The sequence below is a fragment of the Accipiter gentilis genome, chromosome 1, assembly GCF_929443795.1.
Source record: "Accipiter gentilis chromosome 1, bAccGen1.1, whole genome shotgun sequence".
NCBI classification, from domain to species: Eukaryota; Metazoa; Chordata; class Aves; order Accipitriformes; family Accipitridae; genus Astur; species Astur gentilis.
The window spans coordinates 8,354,304-8,374,811 of NC_064880.1; the positions used below are offsets into that span (position 1 = coordinate 8,354,304).

Consider the following 20,508-nt stretch of genomic DNA (forward strand, 5'->3'; position numbering starts at 1 on the left):
CTTGCAGTGATTGCAGGAATTTAGGGAGCAGAGAGGGATGGGGGGCTTTTCCCCTGGTTTTAAGGGGTTTTAAAGGAGTTTTAAGGACTTTTTAAAGAGTTTAAGGGGTTTTTTAAGGGGTTTTAAGGTGGTTTAGGGGCTTGTAAGGGGAGTTAGGGGGTTTAAAAGGGTTTTTAAGGGGTTTTAAGGATTTTTTTTAAGGGGTTTTAAGGGTTTTTTTAGAGGGTTTATTTTAAGGGGGTTTTTGAGGGGTTGCACACACCTCAAGGAACATTTCCCATTTGAGGCCTCTTTTCCTCGGCAAAACCCACAAGGAATTTGGCCTTTATATCACCCGCCGCTCCCCCAAAGCCAAACCCAAGCCACGGCAGCAGCGGGGCCGGCTGCCCGGTGCCTGCAAATAACTGGGTAGAAAAAGGCCAGAAAAAGGGTTTTTTTCTGCCCAAAACCATCAAAAATGGGGCAGGAGGTGGCGGTTTAGGGGGGACGAGCATCTTGCTGCAAAAGCTGCCGTTTGAGTGGTTTTCACCCTGTTTCGGGGCGTTCGGGCCTGTGGATGCCCTGTGCATGGCACGAGTTTGCTGGTCTCGAGCCCCACGCATGACACGAGTTTGCCGGTCTCAGCCCTGCCACCGCCCTCAGTCCCGGCTCAAAGTCCAGCAGCGCCCCGTGAGGAACTGCCAAGATGGGGGGGGGGGGATGGGACACCGGATTTGGGTGCGCGGCAGCACCCAGCAACACCTTATCTCTGTTTGCCTATGGTGGGGCCGGATGAGGGTGATGGAGAAACTGAGGCATGGGGTAAGCAGGACACCGCCGCTGCTGCCATCCCGGTGCCTGGCTCGGTTCCAGCAAACTCCTGGCCCAATCCCCATGGGAGCAGGCATGGGGTGACAGCCAGGGAAGGGGATACGGGCGCTGTGGGTGCTACAGTCCCCATGAATGGGGCATGAGTGAGCATCCACCCCAAGTGACGTGGGTGTTGTGGTCCCATCACCCTAGGAGCACCCTCACCCCACCAAGCACCCTCCATGGGCAATGTGGGTGCTGTGGACCCCTGCCACGTGGTCCCCTCACCCCACTGAGGCCCCAGCATGGGTGATATGGGTTCTGTGGTCCCCATACCCCACTGAGCATCCTTCCCCAGTGACGCGGGTGCTGTGGTCCCATCACCCTATGAGCATCCTCACCCCACCGAGCACCCACCATGGGTGATATGGGTGCTGCAGACCCCCTCCCCGTGGTCCCCTCACCCCACTGAGCACCCACCATGGGTGATACAGGTGCTGTGGTCCCCAGACCCCGCTGAGCATCCTTCCAAAGTGATGTGGGTGCTGTGGTCCCATCACCTACGAGAACCCTCACCCCACTGAGCACCCTCCACAGAGCACATGGGTGCTGCAGCCCATCCCTGCTCCCAGCAGCCTCACCCCCACCCCAGCACCCATCCCAGTGCCTCTCCCATCCCCTGCCCCGCTTTTGGGGTGTCTCCCTGGCGCTGACCCCGCTTCACCTCTCCTCCGGCTGAGCCCGGGCATGCCCGCCTCACCCAACCTGCCCCGCCGTGCTTAATTACCCAGGCAGGTTTAATTACATCTTTGTTAGCGTCCGCCGCACCCTCCGCTCCCCCCAAAAACGCTGCGCCCCAGTTTGGGGGGGGGGGGCACCAAAGACCTGAGGAGGAGGCTCAGTTTCCCCCCCCCCCCATTTCCCCCAGGATCTTGGGTTCACAAAACACCTGCCACTCTTATTAATTGCAATAATTAAGGATAATTATGTGCAAGTAATTATAGGGGGCGGGGTCTGGGGGGGTACGGTTGCAGAGACTGGGGCACTTCGGTGCATGTCCTGGGGCTGGGTGCAGTTTTGAGGTGATTTGGGGGCTTTGAGTGCTGCTGTGGGGTATGGGGGGGGATTGAACCCCCAAAAACGAACGTTGTGGGGTGGGAGGAGGAGGAGGAAGAAGAGGAAGCATTGATAGATTGATATATTTAATGCAAAAGCGTACTTTGCTGGAGAACCGTTCCCCCCCCCCCTGAGCCCAGCTGCCTGGGTTCCCCCAGGGAGGGGGGACCCACATCACCTGGGGGGGGGGGTCAGGACCCCCAGTCTTGCCATGGGCAACATCCCTGGGGAGGGCTCCCTTGAGGTCCCCAAAAGTCATCACTTGGGGTTGGCGAGCTCCTCAATCGCTCTTCGCAGCTGCAAGGGGACAGAGGAGGTGGGATGGGGGCTTGTCCCCTCCTTGTCCCCAACACTTTATCCCCCCCTTTGTCACCCCCTTGTTCCTCCCCACCCCTCACCTCCACCCGGCTGACGGCTCCCACCAGCTCTCCGAAGCGAGTGACGAAGATGCGCTGCAGCTTCAGCAGCTCAAAGAGGTGATGAGCCTTGGGGAGGTGACAATGGGGACGCGTGGGGACAAAGCCACCCCTGCCGTGTCCCCTTACTGTGACACAGAATTGGGGGTGGGTTGGTGGGTCCCAGCCCCCTCAGGACATGTATGTCTCCCCCTCCACCCAAACCTGGTGCAGGGAGGTCCACGGCGAGAGCTGGAGCATGATGGGCTCGATGGCACAGTCGTCCCCAAGCGTCCCCATGGTGGTCAGCTTGGGGAAGATGACGTGTTAATTTTTGGATGGAAAAACAGCTTTTTTGGGTGCAGTGGGGCACTCACCCCCTCATTTACCTTCTCCCCTGAGGGTGCCTGGGGATGCTTGTGGCTCTGGAGGAAGGCGACCAGCTGGGCTCTGCTGACGGTACCCACCAGCATGGGTGACCCTGGAGGACAGGGACAAGCCTGGTGATGTTCCCCCCTGGTCACAGTGACCCCTCCCAATACCTCATATCCCACCTGCACTCTCCACCACAGGGTATTCAGCATTGACGGAGGCATCCAAGGCCACCAGCACCTCCTCGAAGCCACCACCCTTGGCCAAGGCCACCACCTGGCGCTCCATGAACTCTTCTACCACCACTTGGTAAGAGCTGGTGACCCATAAAACCCCTAAATTTCCATAATTTCACAGGAAATAACCCCCAAATATGGGGTTATTGGCAGAGGGGAGGAGAGAGAGCCTTACACCATGTGCCGGCTGCGGATGCGGGGTAGGTAGGGCAGCTTCTTGACAATGATGGTGCCATCGTAAAAGGATGGTTGATGCTTTTGGGTGATGGCATTAGCCACCAGCACAGCCAGGACAACAGGGAGGACGTGGCCCAGGTGACCGGTGCTCTCGCACACCAGTAAAGCCGTGGAGATGGCGTGGGTCACTGAGCCCGAAAAGGCAGCTGCGCCTGTCGTGGAGACCCAGGGAGGAGGGGGGAGGTCAGTGTATGGGTGGTGGGTGTCCTCCACCCATGGGTGTCCCTCCTCCCCACCAACTCACCAGCCAGGGCGTAGCCACCGGGGATGACGGGGTGTGGGTCCCCCTCTGAACGGAGACCCCGGGGGAAGAGCAGGGCCACCGTCTCCCCCAGCAAGCGCCCGATGGTGGCTCCTAAAAGGGGGGCGGGGAGGAGCGGTGGGGGGAGACCCCAGCCCCCCCCCAAATGGTGCAGCTGGAGGTGACGACCCTCCTGCGGCTCCCCTGGGACTGGATGCAGCCCCCCACGAGACTGAATGTGACACACCCCCCTTGCTCCTAGGGCTGGAGGCAACCCCTGTACCCCCCACTCCAAAGGCTGGATGCAATCCTTATCACCACCCCCCACAGGGCTGGATGTACCCCCTGTATCCCCAACTCCAAAGACTGGATGCCCCCCCTTTACCCACCCCCCCAAGGGCTGGATGGACCCCTAGAGCTGGCTGCCCCCCACATCCACCCCTGCTCCAGGGCTGGCTGCCCCCTCCTTGGTCCAGGCCAGCAGATGCCCAGACTCACCATAGATGAAGATGGGCATGAAGTAACCGGCGGGCAGGGGCAGGGTGGTGGCCAGGATCAGCATCCAGAACTGGCGGCAGGGGGGGAATCATTCCCATGGGGACACCAACTTGGGGAGGGGACACATAGGGACTGGGGCGGTGGGGGGGAGCACAGCTACCTTCATCAGCAGGAAGAAGGCCAAGGTGCCGAAGATGGTGGCGGAGGGGTGGTACCACTCCTGCCAGAGCCCCTGAGGGTCCACGCCGGGGGGGTTGGCCACTGAGGAGGCGTTGGGGACCAGCACACCCCAAGTACGGTTGTCGAAGAGGGAGGTGAGATACTCCTTCATGGTGAGCTGGAAGGACAGACAGACGGACATCCTGAGCACCCACTGGGACGTGTTGGGGCGCCCTGGGGAGCCCTGTGCCCACCTCCCCACTCACCCTGGAGGCCATCAGCTGCCCCAGCCCAGGCGGGAAGGTGATGGAGGCGAGGAGCAGCACCACCAGCACCGTGTAGATGGGCTTGCTGGAGGGGGAGAGAGGTGGCGCTGGGGGTGTGGGGACAGAAAGACGGACAGGGTACATGGGGTGGGCCCATGGATGACCTGGGGAGTGGTGGGTGGAATGGACATATGGATGCCCAAGGTGCATGTGGTGGACACACGGACACCCAGGGTGCATGGGGTGGATGTGCAGGGTGCCTGGAGTGGACATACAGAGACGCAGGGCACATGGGGCGGACACACGGACACCCAAGGAGCATGGGGTGGACGCACAGACACTCGAGGGTGCTTGGGGTCGATGTACAGGGTGCACACACGCGCGGACGTGCGGGGTGCCTGAGGTGGAGGTGCAGTGTGCGCAGGGTGCGTGGCGGGGGACACACGGACACGCAGGGTGGACACACGGACACATAGGGTGCAGGGTGCAGACAGACGGACGCCCGGTACGAACTCGGTGGCCAGCAGCTTGGCTGTGAGCCGGTTCTCCTTGACGGCCGCCAGCAACCAGCGCTGGCAGAAGAGGTAGGCGCAGCCCACGAGCCCGCAGACAGCCCTGCAGAGGAGAGGGCAGGCAGGGGTACAGGCAAGGGTACAGGCAGGGGTACAGGCAAGGGTACAGGCAGGGCCCTCCTTACCCCAAAATTGCAAAAAAGAAAGTCTCCAGCAGGTCAAAGGGGAAATCAATCTTGAGGTCACTCTTAAAAACAGCGGCGATGGTATCTGGGGGAGGGGTGGTAGAGGAATGAGTGCATGGTTTTGGGGGTGGGCACCCCAAAAATGCTACAGGGCTCCCCCCCGGGGGGGGGGGGGGGGGGGGGGGAGGAAGGGGAAGGGCCGTATCCTCCCGCCCTGCCTTGCCTTGTTCACTGTTGAAGACAGCGAGGAGGCGAAAAACGAAGGCACCACAGGTCGCAGCAAAAAAGCCCCGCCAGTAATCCCGCACGGCGAAGTGGGAGGCCATCACCTCGATGCTGAAAAGCACCCCTGGAAAAATGGGGAGGGGGGGGGCGCTTTAGGGGGAGGTTTGGTGGTCCCCAGGGTGGGGTGGGGCGGGGGGTCCTCACCGCTGATGGGTGCCCCAAAAACCGTGGCCACCCCGACGGCTTGTGCTGCCACCAGCATCTCGTTCTGCTTGAATTTATTCTGCGAGGGGGAGGGGGTTAGTCATAACCCCAATTTTGGGGGGGGTGTAAAATAAAATACCCCCTAATTTTCAGGGGGGGGATGACATCCCTACCTCGTACTCCCTCGTGACTGAGGTCCGCATCTTCCCCAAATACGCCGCAGCCATGGCGGAGAGGTGGACAAAGGGACCCTGGGTGCCAAGTGTGGGGGGGGACACGGCGCTGAGCATTCCCCCCCGCTACCACCACCTCAGCACCAAGCAAAACCGCCGGCGATGCTGAGAACCAGGGATGGCTGGAGATCGATCCCTTACCACTTTGCCAAGGAAAACGGTGCTGCCGGACGCCAGGGTGCAGGTCAACCCCACCACCTTGGCTCCAAAGTTTTGGATGGCCAGGTAGTCCTCCAGCACCACGCCAGTCAGGATGGTCTTCAGCTCTGGAATGCCAGAGCCTGGGGGGGGGAGGGGGGGATCCAAATTTTAGGGGTCCCCCTGCTACAGGAGGTAGGGAAGGGGGAGTTTTGGGGAGCAAGGGAGGTTGGGGTGCAGCTGGCTCACCTCCCGAGTATGGGGTGATGCTTTGGGAGAAGCCGGTGGAGAAGGCCGCCAGTGCCATGGGGTACATGGTCCACGAGAGGTACTTGAGCACCAAGATGTCACCAACCTCTTGGTAAAGCCACCGGTGGGCTGGAGAAGAAGTGACAGGAGGGGAGAAGCAACCCCCCCCCCAAAGACTCCTCCCATACTTGGTGAACCCCCAACTGCCATGTGAAGCCCCCCCCCCCTCCCCACGGGACCCCCTCATTTACCCTCGTAGAGCCTGGCAACAAGGAGGTCCATCACGAAGCTGATGGTGGCCATGAGGACCCCCAGGATGAAGAGGAAATACCAATCCTCCCCGACACGGAAAAGCTGTTGCTTCACCCACTCCAGGCACCCTGCAGGGTGGTGGGAGGGGGCAACGGGGTGCTGACCCCCCCAAAAAAACACCCCCCACCCCCCAAGGTCCCCCTGCTTTGGGTGGGGGGGTGTCTCACCTCGGAGCCTCCTCCGGGCTTTGGGGCAAGGTCTCCAGCTCTTCTCCGACACCAGCACCCTCTCCTCCTCCTTCTCCCCCAGCAGCCCCCCGGGGACGGGGCACTCCATCCCAGGGATGTTTTGGGGGACAGGACCCTCCCCTTTTTTTGGCACCCCCTCACCAGTCCTCCCACCTCAGCCTCCGCTGCTGGACTGAGTTTGCAAATGAGCTCATTAAAAACGACCTTGACAAAGCCAACGGACCCGCTTGGGCCGGAGCAAGCCGGGTTTCTCCCCCCCCTCCACCCCTGCCACCTCCAAGCTCCCAATCCCCAAGTACATCCCGGGGCAGGGAGTATTTAATAAGTATTTTAATTAATTATCATTATTATTCCTTAATAATAGGCAGGAATGCCGGCATCGCATTCCACAGCGTTGCGGGGGGGGACGACAGAGAGGGGAAATTTTCCACCGTCTCCGGCGCAAGACCTAAATTTAGCCCGTTTTACGAGAGGTCTGGCAGGCGGCCGGGAGCCTTAACGAGGCTTTAAAAAGCTCGTCAAGCCGCCCCCCCCGAAATAACCAGCCTTCGCCAGGAGGAGGACGAAGAAGGGAGCTTCGCTCTTCCTCCCCAGCGGGAGCTGGGGGTCAGAGGTGGTGGTGAGGGGAAGCAGTGGATGAACGTGAAATCCTCGGCTGCTTTCCGATCGGAGCGCAGCTTTCACCAGTCGGCGTCACCCGCCGGCACCATGGAGCTTTTTGGGAGCTTTGTCCGGCCCCGTGGCGAGACCTTGGGGTTCCCAGGTGAGTTTGGGGGAGGGAGGCACCCTGTTTTTAGGGTTGGGAGACATAGTAAAGGGGGAAGTCGGTGATGCTTCTTGCCCCCCAGCACTGGTCCTGGGGGGCTTGGGCAACAGCCAGAGCTGTGAGAGAGGCATTTAGGGGGGGACCCCTGCCGAAATAGGGCTGTGACCCTGAGAGGTGTCTAGGGAGGGGACTTCCACTGAACCGTGGCTGTCACACACACGCCCTGTCTCCAGCAGCTCGGCCCAGCAACACCGGCACGGTGAAGACTTTGGGCAATACCTATCAGTTCACGGTGGATGTCAGTGACTTCGCCCCCGAGGACATCATTGTCACCACCTCCAACAACCAGATTGAGGTGCACGCCGAGAAGGTGGGTGCTCCGTCCCTTCCCCACTCACCCCCAAATTGTGGGTGACCCCAAAATCCTCAACCAGGCGGATCCCCCAACTCCCACCTGACTTCCTAATGGCTCTGGCCATAACCCCAGTGGGGTTTAATTCACCATTTCCTTGTCTTTTCACCCTGTATTTTGCAAGAATGAAGCCCACAAGACCCAACAAACTCGTGTCCTGTAATCACCCTCCTCCTGGGGAGGGTGGGAACAGAAAAAAAAGCACCTTTGTCCTCCCACCGATGTCACCCACATCCCACCTGTCCCCTTGGGGAGATCAATATTACCACCACACACAAGGCACGCCCACCAGCCTCACCCAAGGGCAGGGAATAATGAGCCCCTGTTCCGCTTACACCCCAAAATCACCTCTTTTCACCCTTTTTTTTTTTTCCTAGCTGGCCACGGATGGCACCGTCATGAACACCTTCACCCATAAATGCCAGCTGCCTGAAGATGTGGACCCCACGTCGGTGTCATCCTCACTGGGGGATGATGGCACATTGACCATCCGGGCTCAGCGACAGCCCGCCAAACACACCGAACACGTCCAGCAAACCTTCCGGACTGAGATCAAGATCTGAGGGATCGGGGGTCCCTTTTCCCCCCGCCTCCCTCGTTAACTATTTGGGTGATTTGGGAAGAAGGTGGGACGTGGGGTAGGGGATGGGAACGCTCCCCCGTGAAGGGGGAGCTGAGGGGCCAGCGTGGAGAGACGCATCCCATCACCCACTGGAGAAACTCTGGACGGGAGTCCTGGCTCCGGCAATTTTTAGCCGGTGAGGGTTGATGGGAAAGATCTGGTGTGCCAAGAGCCCTGCTGGGAGTGAAGAGCGAGGTTCCCTTCCCTGACCCTCTGGTGGAGGTTGTCTCTGTATATACAGCTTGTGATAAATTATTGAGAACGCCTGACCACTGCTTCCTCTGTTTTTTAATGTTTTCTTGATGCTTTTCCCCCCAAAAGGGCTGTGGAGTCAGCCTCAAGGGGTGTCTCAGTAAAGGGTACCACAAGTGATTCCTCCTTCCCAACAAAACCATGGGTGAGGAGCTGCCCCGGCTCCCCTCTGGTGCCCACGGCCCCGTTTATTTCCAGCCTGGGGTGACTCATTTCTTCCCCACTGCTCTATTTCTGAGCCATTCCCTCAGCTGTTCGGCCGTCAGCCCACCTGGAAGGTCACCAAATCCTCCTCCTCCCCTCGCCCACCCACACCCATCGCCTTCAGGGAAGCCCTGAGCAGTGGCAGGAGCTGGGATGATGGTCCCAGCCTGCCTGTCAAACCGGCTTCTTTTTGGGGGCCAAAAAGTTCCCCTGAATCCTCCCCCCAAGGGCCTGCCTCCATCTCCCTGTGTATACAAACAACAGCGAGGCGCCCGTTTGGGGCGAGTGGCTGTTTATAGCTACGACACGCCGTCCAGCTCGTGTTGCTGCTCAAGCTTTGAGGTCAACTCGTCCCCGCTTGTCCCCTAACGACTCATGACTTGCATTAACACACCTGCAGTGTCAGGGACACACACAACCACACACGGCTCTTCCACTGTCTCCTCGGGTGGTTTCAAAGTTATTTAAAAAGCTCTTTAATGACTGTAAAAGAACCCAGCACGGGTTAGGAAATTGGAGCTATGGAGGTGGGGAGCAGCGGCGATGCCCTGTCGTTGATCCTCTGCGATAGGATGGGTCTGCTCTGCCCCAAAATGCCACCCCTGGGTGCCCAGGGCACCCCAGCACCCAGCGAGCCACAGGCTGCGGTCACCGATTGCCATCTAGTGGTGACAGGCTGGCGGGTGGCCCTCACCCACGAAGCTCCAGCAAAAGAAGAAAAAAAACAAACCCAACTTTTTTCTCCCTAAACCCAGCTTCTTTTGCACAGGGGAGATTTCCCAGCCAGGGAGCGGGCAAAGGGACAGCTCAGAGCCCCAGCGCCAAACAAACTCCGCAGCTGCCCGGCCCCACTACAGGCTCATTTTGGGCAGGCAGGCTGGGAAATCCAGCCTTAGCAGAAAACAGGTTGATAGGAATATTACACTTTTGGGGCTGCCTGCTCTCCAGCCACCTGCCTGCACCTGCCCAAACTCACTGGTACCTTGCAATGCATACCATCAAACGGCCACCTTCAAAGCCACACAGGGCTCCTCACGCCACCTGGCCCTGCACATCCGCCTGAGGGCGCTTGCCCACGCAGAGGGCCCATCTTGGGCAACATCGAGACGACCACGCTGGGCCTGTTCCCTGTGGAGAAACCCAGCTGCCATCATGGCGGCTGCTCGATGCCAGGGCCTACTGGCGTGCCTGGGGGTGTGGGCAACCTTGGCGGGGTGGGGGGACCGAAGCCCTCAGGGGCACATAGTGTAGTGGAACAGGGCCCTTTACCCCTCACGGAGCCGTAGAACCTGCCCCTCACAGCATCCCTCCTCCCGCCATCCCCGCACTGTCATGGCGGCGCAGCTGCGGACAGGGGAAGGGAGGGGGAGCGGAACAGAAGGCCGTGCCACGTGACCCACCCCACCCCGCATCTACGCATGCGCAGTCCCCGCGCGGCGCTGCGCATGTGCGGTGGCGCCGTCGGTGGGCGGAGGAGGTGGGGGGGGCGACGCCGCTTCCGCCCGGTGCTAAGATGGCGGCGCCCTTTGTCTGGTCGGTGTCACGGTGAGCGCTGCGGGCGGCGATGTGAGGCCCCCGCCGGGTCCGGCATGGCAGGTAGCGGTGGGCGTGGTGAAGGGGAACCCAGGGAGGGGCTGGGAGGGGGCTGGAGGGCCTGAGGAGGGGGGCCTTGGGCGGAGACGGGGACTGGGAAGGGAAGGGGGCTGCGGCCCAGCTGGCTGCTTGGGGGGTCCTCCCCAAAAAGGAGCCCTTTTGGGGGGCACCCCGGTATGCCACCCCCGGCTTTTTTGAGGGGAGGCTGCGTGGGAATCCCCTCTGTCCCTTTAGCGCCTCAGGGGGGCCTGTGGCAGCTCTTTCCCCCGGGTTTGCGCCCCCCACTCCGTGTGCCCCCCCCCTTCAGGCCGCTGCCGGGCCCTGTGCTGAGGCCTAGGGCTGCTGTCGTGAGGGGAACTGGGAGCTGCTGGTGCTTGCAGGGATCCTTGCCAGCCCACCCTCACCAGGGTGTCCATGTTCACTGTGGGAGACATGCGTGTGTGTCCCCTGCTCCCCAAAGCCATGGGGTGATTTGGAGCGAGGTCAGGAGCGAAGCCCTGTCCCCCCATGCATGGGGCAGCCACCATCCCCTCAGGATACGGTAAGATGTCTGCCGGGGACACGGCCCTGGCAGCCAACACGGCGTGAGACGAGTTCCCTAACACCACGCAAGCTGTCTACCTGCGCATCAAGGACGTCACCAACAGAAGAGTGGAGAAGACTTCAAAGTATCATGCAGCAGCTCAAGGAAAAAAAAGGGTGTTTCCTCATCTTCTAACATCTTTTTTTGGCGTGATGACAGCCCATATTGGCTGTATGTGCCCTCTGCGGGTGTCACTTTTTGGGCACGGATGACGCATTTCGTGGACAAGCCGCGTTTCCTTAATTGCATTTCTGTATCAGAAGCTTCTGCCAAAATTTCAGAAAATGGGCAGTGTTCTGAAGGCAGGTTTTCTGCAAGAAGATGAAGGTTTTGTAGTTCATCATCCAGATGCCACAGAAATGGGTGGTTTTCATGGCAGAGCTCAAGATCTGGTGATGTCTCGGTGGCCCCGCTGGCTCTCTGCCTGCTGCAGCCCAGGGCTCCGGTTACCTGCGAGCAGCCCTGCCTGCACAGCCACATCAGGAGCTGCACAAGTGTATCCTTGGGCCCGAAAACTAAATAACCAAGGGATCTACAGGGTGTCTGTTCGCTGGGAGGGGTCCAGAGCATCTCTGCTCATCTCACTCATCGTATCTTTCTCCTTTTAGTTCCTCTTCACCATGTTTTTTTTCCTGCCTGTCGTCATTTGTGATTATTTCCCCCCCGCCCTTACTTTGGCTGAACGTGAGCTCAACTTCTGGTTTCACTGCTGACCCCAAACTCCAGAGCCCTTTTCTATTTCATAATTAGTCTTGCTAGCACATCTGTACCTTGAACGCTCTGGTCAGATCAGCTCTTAACTTTATGTTTTTTAACTGAAAATGTTGCAGAATCAGTTACTGGAAATGAGGACAGACTCCTCTTCGCAGACACTGAAAGGATTAGGGCTGCTTTGTTCCCCGAGCTGACACACAAGAAGGGAGATGACGGTAGGCAGAAAGTAAACCCCCCTCTTCCTTTTTATCTTCTCAGCATAAGAATGGATGGCTGGATGGTGACAGCGTTGAAAGGCGACATTTAAACCACTGCTTTTTTTCCAATTTATTGAGGCTTTGGGAATTTTTTAATATGTAGACACTTGGGTGGCAGGTACAGGGAGAGGTTCATGTTATTAATAAGCAAAAGAGCTTAATGGAGCTCATGTGGGAAGCTCCATGGGACTGTAGCCGCTGTATTTTTCTCTGCGAGCACGTGCAGCAGGTGTGGGTATTCTCATAACAAAGCTTTTCCGTGATTAATCGGGTAATGAGAGACTTGACAGCCACATGAGGAGGGGAAGCGGCTGTGTCTCAGCGTGCCTCCGACGAGGTGAAATCGGGGGGTGCCCGGTCCTGGGCTGGTGACATTGGACCTTGGCACCTTTGACACACAAGGTTTCGGTTTTAAAATGGAGCTTTTCGTCCCATTTCTTCCAGGATGGCTGCATAGAGACTGACTTGAGCACCTTGAAGAGGGAAAACTCCGGAGGAGAGCCGCAACTGTCTCGCCCGCAGCCTTGGTCCTCCGGATATTTCCACTCCTTGCAGCGCAGGGGTGAGTTCAGGCATCGATTCTGACTTATCTTTGTTTTTCAGGTGAGGAGCTCTGACACTTGTCCTCGGATCTTAAACAGCTGACAGCAATGGGTTTGTGCTAACAGGAGCTAATTTATTTAGCGGTCAGGTGGACCAGCAATGCCTGATCTGGTATTTGCCCTCCGTGGATCCATCCCCAGATCCATCCCCATTTCAGTGCATCCCGTTTGGTCGGGGAAGGAGGCGGATCTCAGCACTGGAGCTGTAAACTGGCCCTGCCCAAGTGGTGGCAAGGAACAAAGTGGCGTTTTGGGTGCACTGTGGTTTTTTTGATCCAGATATTTGGGATTTTTAGGGCTTGGAGTCAGGGATTTTAGTGTACAAAGGTGATCCCAGTGGCTGGGGGACATTGAGCGCTGAGTTTGTGTGTGAGGGCGATACGCAGCTCATCCCAGCCTCTGCCCCACTGCGCTTGCGTGCCCTGATGAAGCTGTAACATGACATTATGGAGGAAACCGCAAAAAAGATGAAGTTTTTCAGGAGGAGTTGAGTTTCTTGGGATTTTGCTTCCTTTGCAAAGCTTGGGTGTGAAGCTGAGGTAAGTCCAATTGGGGAGCGATAAAAATCATCATTCAGATGCAAAGTGCCTCCTACAAATTACTGAAAATAGCCTTTTAGTGCATCAAACCATCGTGATTTCTCAGGTCCCGCTGTGCAGAACTTCACAAGCACAGAAGGCAGCATTGTTTGTCCTGCTGGGAAGATCCTTCCCTTTTTTTCCAGAGCTTCCTTTGCAAATGTTACAGGGTCATATGTATGCGGGGGTTTAGACAGATTTTGATACAAATACTGATTTTTTTCTGGCTCTCAAGGGATATATTTTGGGACAGGCTGTGGGCGTTTGATTAAAAACTACCCCATGTTTTGGAGAGCTGGGGGAAAGTCGTGGCGGTGAGTTAATTGCAAACACAAACAGCATCTTTTGGGAGTGAAACTTTGTCTGCATGTGATACAATGCTGTCGGTGGTGTCTGGGCTTCTCATCCCCACCTGGAATGATTTTGGAAGCCAAATCTATCCTTGGGGGCAGATCTTTCACTGAGCATGTTGCTAGCACCCACAGCAGACAGGAGGAGGCTCCCTCTGCCCACGGTGCTCGCCTGCTGCACACTTGTGCATGCTGGAACAGATCTGGAGGAAAGGACGTGCTCGCATCTGCCTGGAAGTGGATCCAAACCCTTCACCTTTTGCCAGCCTGAGACTCTCCATGCTGTTTTTAAGAGCTGGTAAAGTGGAAAAGCAACCGCTGTGGTCTGGAAACCTTCAGAGAGACACCAAACACCGACTTAGCATGGAAACCAAGAGTGTTTCCATGGCCATAACCTTGCTTCTTCCAGCATCCAGAGCTTTAGGGACTTCCTGACCTGGCAGATTGAACAATAACTGTGGACAGTCCCCATTTGCTTTCTCCTCCTTCCTTGCTCCCAAGCAATGAAGTGATCCCTTCAGACTGACAGGAATCATTTTTAGAAAATGAAACTTAGTGAATACCCTTCATTCTCTACCCTGTGCCTTGCAAGTACAGCTCAGGAGAAAACCCAACATGTGGCAGCAGGTCAAGCTCATGGTGCCTCTCAACCTTTGCCGACAAGGACCTCACTGGAAAATGGAAAATGGGCTTTTGCAGTGTTTCCAGGAGTTTGCAGCATTACTCAGGCAAAGTTGTGCTTTGAACAGGGAGAACTCCCTCCAAACACACAATAAAAAAATAAAAATCCCTCCATATCATGATGCAAGTGCCTAAAATGAGCAGGAGCTTGAAGATTTTGATGAATGCTTTCTGTGCTGTGCCTTCAGCGGGAGCGGTGGCACCACCTGCTCACTGAAGGGATGATGGCACTTGTGTTTGCAGAGGCAACAGGGTTCCTGCTCACAGCTTGGGCTGGTTGAAGAGCAATAAACGTATTTTAAATGCTGTTAGGATGGCAAAAAAAATATATTGGCTGTTCAATCAACTCTTTCTCCAGGCCCATGTTGGCATTGTGGCTGTCATAGGAGAGGTTTTGAGGTTGTTTTTGGTGGGGGAGGCAGGTGGCTGTAGTGAGGAGCTGAAATTAGGCTTTTTGGGCCACATTTTTTAACTAATGGGGTGGTCAGGTTGTGGTTGATCCGTGGGTTTTGGGTCTGTCCTGTTTTGTGGCCCTTTCCAACGCGGTGTCGACACCCACCTCACCCCCCTCCTGGTTTTTTTTTTCTCCCTGCAGCCATGGATTTCCCCCAGCACAGCAAGCAAGTCCTGGAACAGCTGAACCAGCAGCGGCAGCTGGGTTTGCTGTGCGACTGCACCTTCGTGGTGGACGGCATCGATTTCAAGGCCCACAAAGCCGTGCTGGCAGCCTGCAGCGAGTATTTCAGGATGCTTTTTGTCGACCAGAAGGACGTGGTGCATCTCGACATCAGCAATGCGGCAGGTAGGCAGAGGCTTATCTGATATTGCCCTGAGCTACTTAAATGAAGTGGTTTTGTGCCCAGGGTTTGAGGGAGGCTCTTCAGCCTGTTATTTCGTACACTTTGGGCTTTTGAAAATTGTGCAGCCGAGAGGTGGGAGCTCATCTATGGTTGTGTCGCCTCCCTTGCAGGCCTGGGTCAGGTTTTGGAATTCATGTACACGGCTAAGCTAAGCCTAAACCCCGACAATGTGGAAGACGTGCTGGCTGTGGCGGGTTTCCTCCAGATGCAGGAGATCGTCAGCGCTTGCAACGCTCTCAAGTCTCTTGCCGTGCCAGCAGAAAGCCTCACCGAGAGCCAGCAGCCCCCCACTGAGATCGGTACGTAGCCTCCTCTCTTTCCCTCCTCCAAGGAGACTCAAAATCGCTCCACAAAGCAGTCACCCTCTCTGGCCCCCATCCAAACCCATGTGCTGGGTCCATCTGGTGCGCAAGGATGTCTGGATGGGGTTTGATCCCCTTGTGCGGCACCAGCAGTTGAAGAGCTGATGCTGCCTTGAATCTTTATGGGATCTGGGGATCCTTCAAGCAGCCCTTGGGGTGCCCCTGCACAGGCAGCAAAAGCCGGAGCGCTTGCCTCTTCCCTTGCAGCAGCTGACAAGGCAACCATTGAGGACAAGACGTCAGCGGCAGAAGCGCTGGGTGATATTGACAAAATAAAACCAGTTCCTCCCAACCTGGAGGTGAAGGAAGAGACACCCATGGCTGCAGCAGCACAGCCTGCGGCGCAGACGGAGCACCTGGGTGGCCAAGAAGGTGAGCTACCAAGGGATGACACCCAAAATCCCTCTGTCACCCCCCCTTGCCCCCACAACGCACCCTGTCCTGCTGCCGGACTCCGCTATGTGGAGCCTGCGTGTTTCCTTGAGCGAGTCCAAGACACTCTGTTGTTCATAGGGGCAGATGCTGCCATCCAAGAGGGCCCCAATGCTGAATTTCCCAGCCACCCTCAGCCGGTGGAGAACGTGGTTGGCAGCAGCAGCCTCGCAGCGAAGGGCAACATCTCTCGGGGCACCGAAACAGGAGGTGTGTCTGTGAGTGAGGGCGGTGGCAAGGACTTTGCTGCCTGCCTGTTTCCTTCAGCAGGGCTGAAACAAAGCTGGGCAAGGGTTGAAGCCTTGTTTTCCGTGCAATTAATTTTGTTACTGTGAGTTTTGCTGTGCAAACACTGTCTCCTGCAAGTTGTGGAGCTCACAGGAGCAGTTTTTCTTGGGGCAGAGCTAGGAGAGGTTGGGAAATGCTCCTCTGTCTGCACAGACTTTTGGATTTTAGGGCTAATAAACAGCAAATCCAAACTGACTCCAGGCAGAGGTCTTAGTGCCTGTGTCTCGTGCAAAGGAGTACCAGGATTTCCCCGAGTACAGTAGGGCAGGTCTAATCCCCATCGCCTTAAACCCAGGCTTAGAGTTAGGAAATACAGGTGGGTTTTGTGTCTCTGATGCTGCTCCCAATCTTTAGCGTCCTCGTTTTCTAACTGCCTACAGAGATGGAGCTGGAAGGGAAGGACGAAGAGGGGGACATGACAGCAGAGGAGGAAGAGGAGGCTAAAATCCCTGAGGAAGAGCAGCCCCGGTTAGAAAATGGAGAAAATGCCGAAGATAATGAATCAGGGAGCACCGATTCCGGGCAGGAAAACTCAGGTGAAACCCGTCTGCTGCGTTCGGGTACTTACAGCGACAGGACTGAGTCGAAAGCCTATGGCTCTGTCACGCACAAGTGTGAGGTGAGGCTGGCCGCGGCCCCAAGCGGGGTCTCCAGTCCCTCGGAGACACTGGGCGTCACCAGCCGCACCTGCGCCTGTCTCTCTCCATCCCTAGGACTGCGGGAAGGAGTTTACCCACACTGGTAACTTCAAGCGGCACATCCGTATCCACACCGGCGAGAAACCCTTCTCCTGCAGGGAGTGTAACAAAGCCTTCTCTGACCCAGCTGCATGCAAAGCCCATGAGAAGACACACAGGTACGGCAGCACCGGGGACCGAGAGGTGCCACCAGGCCGAGTTGAGTGGAGAAAAGCTTGTGCCAATGCCAGTGGCTGGCTGAAGGCATAAGGGTTTGAGCAAGAGGCCGGTACAGCAGCTGACGCCACTCTGCCTCTCGCACCCATCCAGAGGGATCAGTGTTGCAGGGTTGGAGACTCCCAGCAGCTCATTTGGATGCGGAAAGACACTGGCACCACCAAAAAATGTAGCTTTTGCTGCAAAAGATCAAGTCCTTGTGAAATCCGTCAGCATGTTGGGGTGGTCCGGGAGGAGATGAACTTTCTGCCCCTGTCCTTTCCTTTTGCATTTCTTCAGGACATCCTGTGGGATCCGGATGGGTCTGGCTGGGGTGGTGGAGCTTGGAGCAGGGTGGTGAGAGCTCAGCGTGCTGGTTCTTCCTGTGCTTGGCGTGACAGTCCTGCCTCCTCCACAGCCCGTTGAAGCCCTATGGCTGCGAGGAGTGCGGGAAGAGCTACCGCCTCATCAGTCTGCTGAACCTCCACAAGAAACGGCACACGGGGGAGGCCAAATACCGCTGTGACGACTGCGGCAAGCTCTTCACCACCTCCGGCAACCTCAAGCGGCACCAGCTGGTCCACAGCGGAGAGAAACCGTACCAGTGTGACTACTGCGGGCGCTCCTTCTCCGATCCCACCTCTAAAATGCGGCACCTGGAGACTCACGACACCGACAAGGAGCACAAGTGTCCCCACTGTGACAAGAAATTCAACCAGGTCAGTTGGGTGAGGGGAGAAGAGCCAGACCCACAGTGGTTCAGATCCTTCTGGAGGGAGATGGGAGTGATGTGGGGGGGCTCTCTGCATCCCTCTGTCTGTCACCAGGTGGGGAACTTGAAGGCTCACTTGAAGATTCACATTGCGGATGGACCCCTGAAGTGTCGGGAGTGCGGCAAACAGTTCACCACTTCAGGTAGCGCGGGGTTGGTAGGTGGTGAGGTGCAAGCGACAGAGGTTTCACTGACCTGGGGGAGGGGACAGGGACCACTCTGTGGGGGGTTTGCAGCCAGAGGAAGGATTTCATCCTGGGCACAGGAGGGTTTAAACCTCTTAACTGTGTTGCCACGGTTATAGTGCATAAATTTCTCCCCCTTCTGTGGGGCCAGGCTGGTGTCCCTCCATGGGATTGCAGCCCAGGGATGCTCCTGGAAGGAGCCCTTGATCCAGCTTTTGGGAATGGGGACGTCTCCTCCCATCTCCCCAAATGGCTGCAGAGCCAGAGGGGTCTGGACAAGCCTGACGGAGTCTCTCCATCCCCTCAAAAATGGGATCCTTGTTCTGGCTGTCCCTGCCACCACATTATCGCCTGATCCTTGGCTCTGGGCGAGGTGTAGCCAGCTTCCCTTGCTCCCTGCGTGGTTTCTGCTCCGTAAATAGCAACAGGCTTTCCCAAGGGAGCTACTGGGTCGCTGGGAGGGGTGGAGGAAGGGTGCTGATGTCCCTGTGCCCCCCAGCTGAGCCTCCTCTGCTCTCAGGCAACCTGAAACGGCACCTCCGAATCCACAGCGGGGAGAAACCTTACGTCTGTGTCCACTGCCAGCGTCAATTCGCCGACCCCGGAGCACTGCAGCGACACGTCCGCATCCACACTGGTAGGGATGCAGTTCTGCTCTTTCTCCAAGGGATTTTGGGAGCCCATGTGGTCCTTGTCCGCGGGTTGTTGATCTATACATTTCCCTTTTCTCCTGCAGGAGAGAAGCCGTGCCAGTGTTTGATCTGCGGGAAAGCCTTCACCCAAGCGAGCTCCCTCATTGCCCATGTGCGCCAGCACACAGGGGAGAAGCCCTACGTCTGTGAACGCTGTGGCAAGAGGTGAGGGTCCACCCCCTGAAATTTGGGGGGGGCACCTCCACACACCCTTTATGGCTGGGTGCTGTTCTGGCACTTGGCTGTGGAGGGTGGATGGAGGTGCCCGGATGTCATCACTGAGGACAGGGATCGTGGTGACCGTAGTTTGTCCCCTTCAAGGTTCGTGCAATCAAGCCAACTGGCCAACCACATCCGTCATCATGATAATATCCGACCCCACAAATGCACCGTCTGCAACAAAGCCTTCGTTAATGTGGGCGATCTCTCCAAACACATCATTATCCACACCGGTGGGTAATGCGAGGAGTCCCTGACAGCCCCCCAAATCATTAACAGCCCCCCAAATCTTGAACCACCCCCACATTTCTCATCTCTTCCCCAGGGGAGAAGCCGTTCCTGTGCGACAAGTGTGGCCGGGGCTTCAACCGGGTGGACAACCTGCGTTCCCATGTGAAGACGGTCCATCAGGGCAAGGCGGGCATCAAAATCCTTGAGCCAGAGGAAGGCGACGAGGTCAACATCGTCACAGTGGCTTCTGATGACATGGTGACACTGGCCACCGAGGCGCTGGCTGCCACTGCTGTCACACAGCTCACGGGTGAGCTGGGGGGATCCCAGGAACTATCCCGAAAAGGAAACTTATCCATGGGGTGCAGCTTGGGTGTCCTGGAGCCATCCCAAAGGAGCTTGGAGTCTTATCTGTGGGGCGCAATGCCCTTTCCTGTGGCCTGAGGCTGGGAAATGTCACACCCTGGCTGGAGTCTCCTCCCAAAAACCATGAGGGGCAAAATCCAGCCAGGATCTGCCCCCGCATCTCTTCGCATCCCCCTCGCCATCGCCTTCCCCCTTCTCTCCCCCTGCAGTGGTCCCTGTAGCGGCCGCAGTGACGGCAGACGAGACTGAAGCACTTAAAGCCGAGATCACCAAAGCGGTGAAGCAAGTGCAAGAAGCAGGTGAGGAGGAGATGGGGGGGGGGGGCGCGTGTCAGCCAGTTCCTGCCCCGCCACCTCCCCTCACCCCAGGGTCATCATCCTGTCGTTCCCACCTCTCCCAACCTTTTTTCTTGCAGACCCCAACACCCAGATCCTCTACGCCTGCGATTCCTGCGGGGAAAAATTCCTGGATGCTACCAGCCTGGCACAGCATGTCCGCATCCACACGGCCCAAGCCCTTGTCATGTTCCAGGCCGACACAGACTTTTACCAGCAATACGGAACTGCTGCTGCTTGGCAAACAGAGCAGGTTATTCCCGCCGGAGAACTCCTCTTCCGAACCCGCGACAGCCCCCCCGAACCCCCTGCTGCCCCCTTGGCCCCTGCACCCACAACTGGGGAGGGTCAGCCCCCTGCAGAGTGACTCCCCCTCGCCTTTATTTAAAAGACAGCTGCTTGGAAATGGTGTAAAAAGTGTATTTCTGGAAGGAGAAAGATGGAATAAATTGCAATATTTTCTAATGGCTGATGCTCGGGGTGGGGGGGGGGCTGGGTACTGCAGCCCTTTTTTAGCCCTGCTGTCCCCAGATGATGCTTAGGGTCTGGTCCTGCTGCAAAGGGAAGAAGGGGTTCCTGCAGAGCTGGAGCCCATCAGGGGTTACTGAAATACTCGTTTAATCGCTACCAAGGGTGTGATCCATTGAAAATGGGGATAATTGAGATGACAAAGGTAAAATAGGTGCACTTCCGAAGAGTGGCCA

General features: G+C 57.2%; 3 protein-coding genes across 7 annotated transcripts; 2 read left to right on the forward strand and 1 right to left on the reverse strand.

Moving 5' to 3' along the window:
- Positions 1-1,996: 1,996 nt before the first annotated feature.
- CLCNKA (chloride voltage-gated channel Ka) lies at positions 1,997-6,774 on the reverse strand. The gene is made up of 19 exons (XM_049801847.1): positions 6,535-6,774; positions 6,307-6,435; positions 6,056-6,184; positions 5,810-5,949; positions 5,609-5,686; positions 5,436-5,514; positions 5,230-5,355; positions 5,007-5,091; positions 4,823-4,924; positions 4,310-4,394; positions 4,045-4,221; positions 3,885-3,954; positions 3,390-3,500; positions 3,084-3,297; positions 2,855-2,988; positions 2,690-2,781; positions 2,526-2,609; positions 2,304-2,390; positions 1,997-2,202 (listed from the first exon to the last, which is right to left on the reverse strand). Exons 1-19 carry the CDS (start codon positions 6,641-6,643, stop codon positions 2,164-2,166), a joined length of 2,070 nt encoding a protein of 689 aa, XP_049657804.1. The 5' UTR covers positions 6,644-6,774; the 3' UTR covers positions 1,997-2,163.
- A 273-nt stretch (positions 6,775-7,047) lies between these two features.
- Positions 7,048-8,696, forward strand: HSPB7 (heat shock protein family B (small) member 7). The gene is made up of 3 exons (XM_049803048.1): positions 7,048-7,318; positions 7,558-7,691; positions 8,111-8,696. The coding sequence occupies exons 1-3, from the start codon at positions 7,192-7,194 to the stop codon at positions 8,294-8,296; spliced, it is 447 nt and encodes a 148-aa protein (XP_049659005.1). The 5' UTR covers positions 7,048-7,191; the 3' UTR covers positions 8,297-8,696.
- Positions 8,697-10,270: 1,574 nt separating this feature from the next.
- On the forward strand, positions 10,271-20,269 carry ZBTB17 (zinc finger and BTB domain containing 17). 5 transcript variants are annotated; one of them, XM_049807461.1, is made up of 17 exons: positions 10,271-10,356; positions 11,818-11,916; positions 12,403-12,520; positions 14,765-14,971; positions 15,140-15,328; positions 15,599-15,763; positions 15,905-16,033; positions 16,492-16,730; positions 16,825-16,967; positions 17,423-17,723; positions 17,832-17,919; positions 18,482-18,598; positions 18,698-18,818; positions 18,975-19,105; positions 19,198-19,413; positions 19,679-19,768; positions 19,885-20,269. In XM_049807461.1, the coding sequence occupies exons 2-17, from the start codon at positions 11,911-11,913 to the stop codon at positions 20,169-20,171; spliced, it is 2,547 nt and encodes an 848-aa protein (XP_049663418.1). In that variant the 5' UTR covers positions 10,271-10,356; positions 11,818-11,910; the 3' UTR covers positions 20,172-20,269. The 5 variants fall into 5 exon arrangements, with proteins under 5 accessions (XP_049663418.1, XP_049663326.1, XP_049663498.1 ...); XM_049807369.1 differs by having other exon boundaries at positions 10,277-10,407; XM_049807541.1 differs by having other exon boundaries at positions 10,277-10,407; positions 15,602-15,763.
- The last annotated feature ends 239 nt before the right edge of the window (positions 20,270-20,508 follow it).

Bases quoted from the DNA above. Each gene is read 5' to 3' on its own strand.
- HSPB7 (XM_049803048.1), top strand. From the start codon at position 7,192: ATGAACGTGAAATCCTCGGCTGCTTTCCGATCGGAGCGCAGCTTTCAC. The intron at 7,319-7,557 runs GTGAGTTTGGGG...TGTCTCCAGCAG, and splicing joins CGAGACCTTGGGGTTCCCAG to CTCGGCCCAGCAACACCGGC. The intron at 7,692-8,110 runs GTGGGTGCTCCG...TTTTTTTCCTAG, and splicing joins TTGAGGTGCACGCCGAGAAG to CTGGCCACGGATGGCACCGT.
- CLCNKA (XM_049801847.1), bottom strand. From the start codon at position 6,643: ATGGAGTGCCCCGTCCCCGGGGGGCTGCTGGGGGAGAAGGAGGAGGAG. The intron at 6,185-6,306 runs GTAAATGAGGGG...CTTCTTCTCCAG, and splicing joins TGTTGCCAGGCTCTACGAGG to CCCACCGGTGGCTTTACCAA. The intron at 2,391-2,525 runs GTTTGGGTGGAG...CACCTCCCCAAG, and splicing joins CGTGGACCTCCCTGCACCAG to GCTCATCACCTCTTTGAGCT.
- ZBTB17 (XM_049807461.1), top strand. The intron at 14,972-15,139 runs GTAGGCAGAGGC...CCTCCCTTGCAG, and splicing joins CGACATCAGCAATGCGGCAG to GCCTGGGTCAGGTTTTGGAA. The intron at 18,599-18,697 runs GTAGGGATGCAG...TTTCTCCTGCAG, and splicing joins ACACGTCCGCATCCACACTG to GAGAGAAGCCGTGCCAGTGT.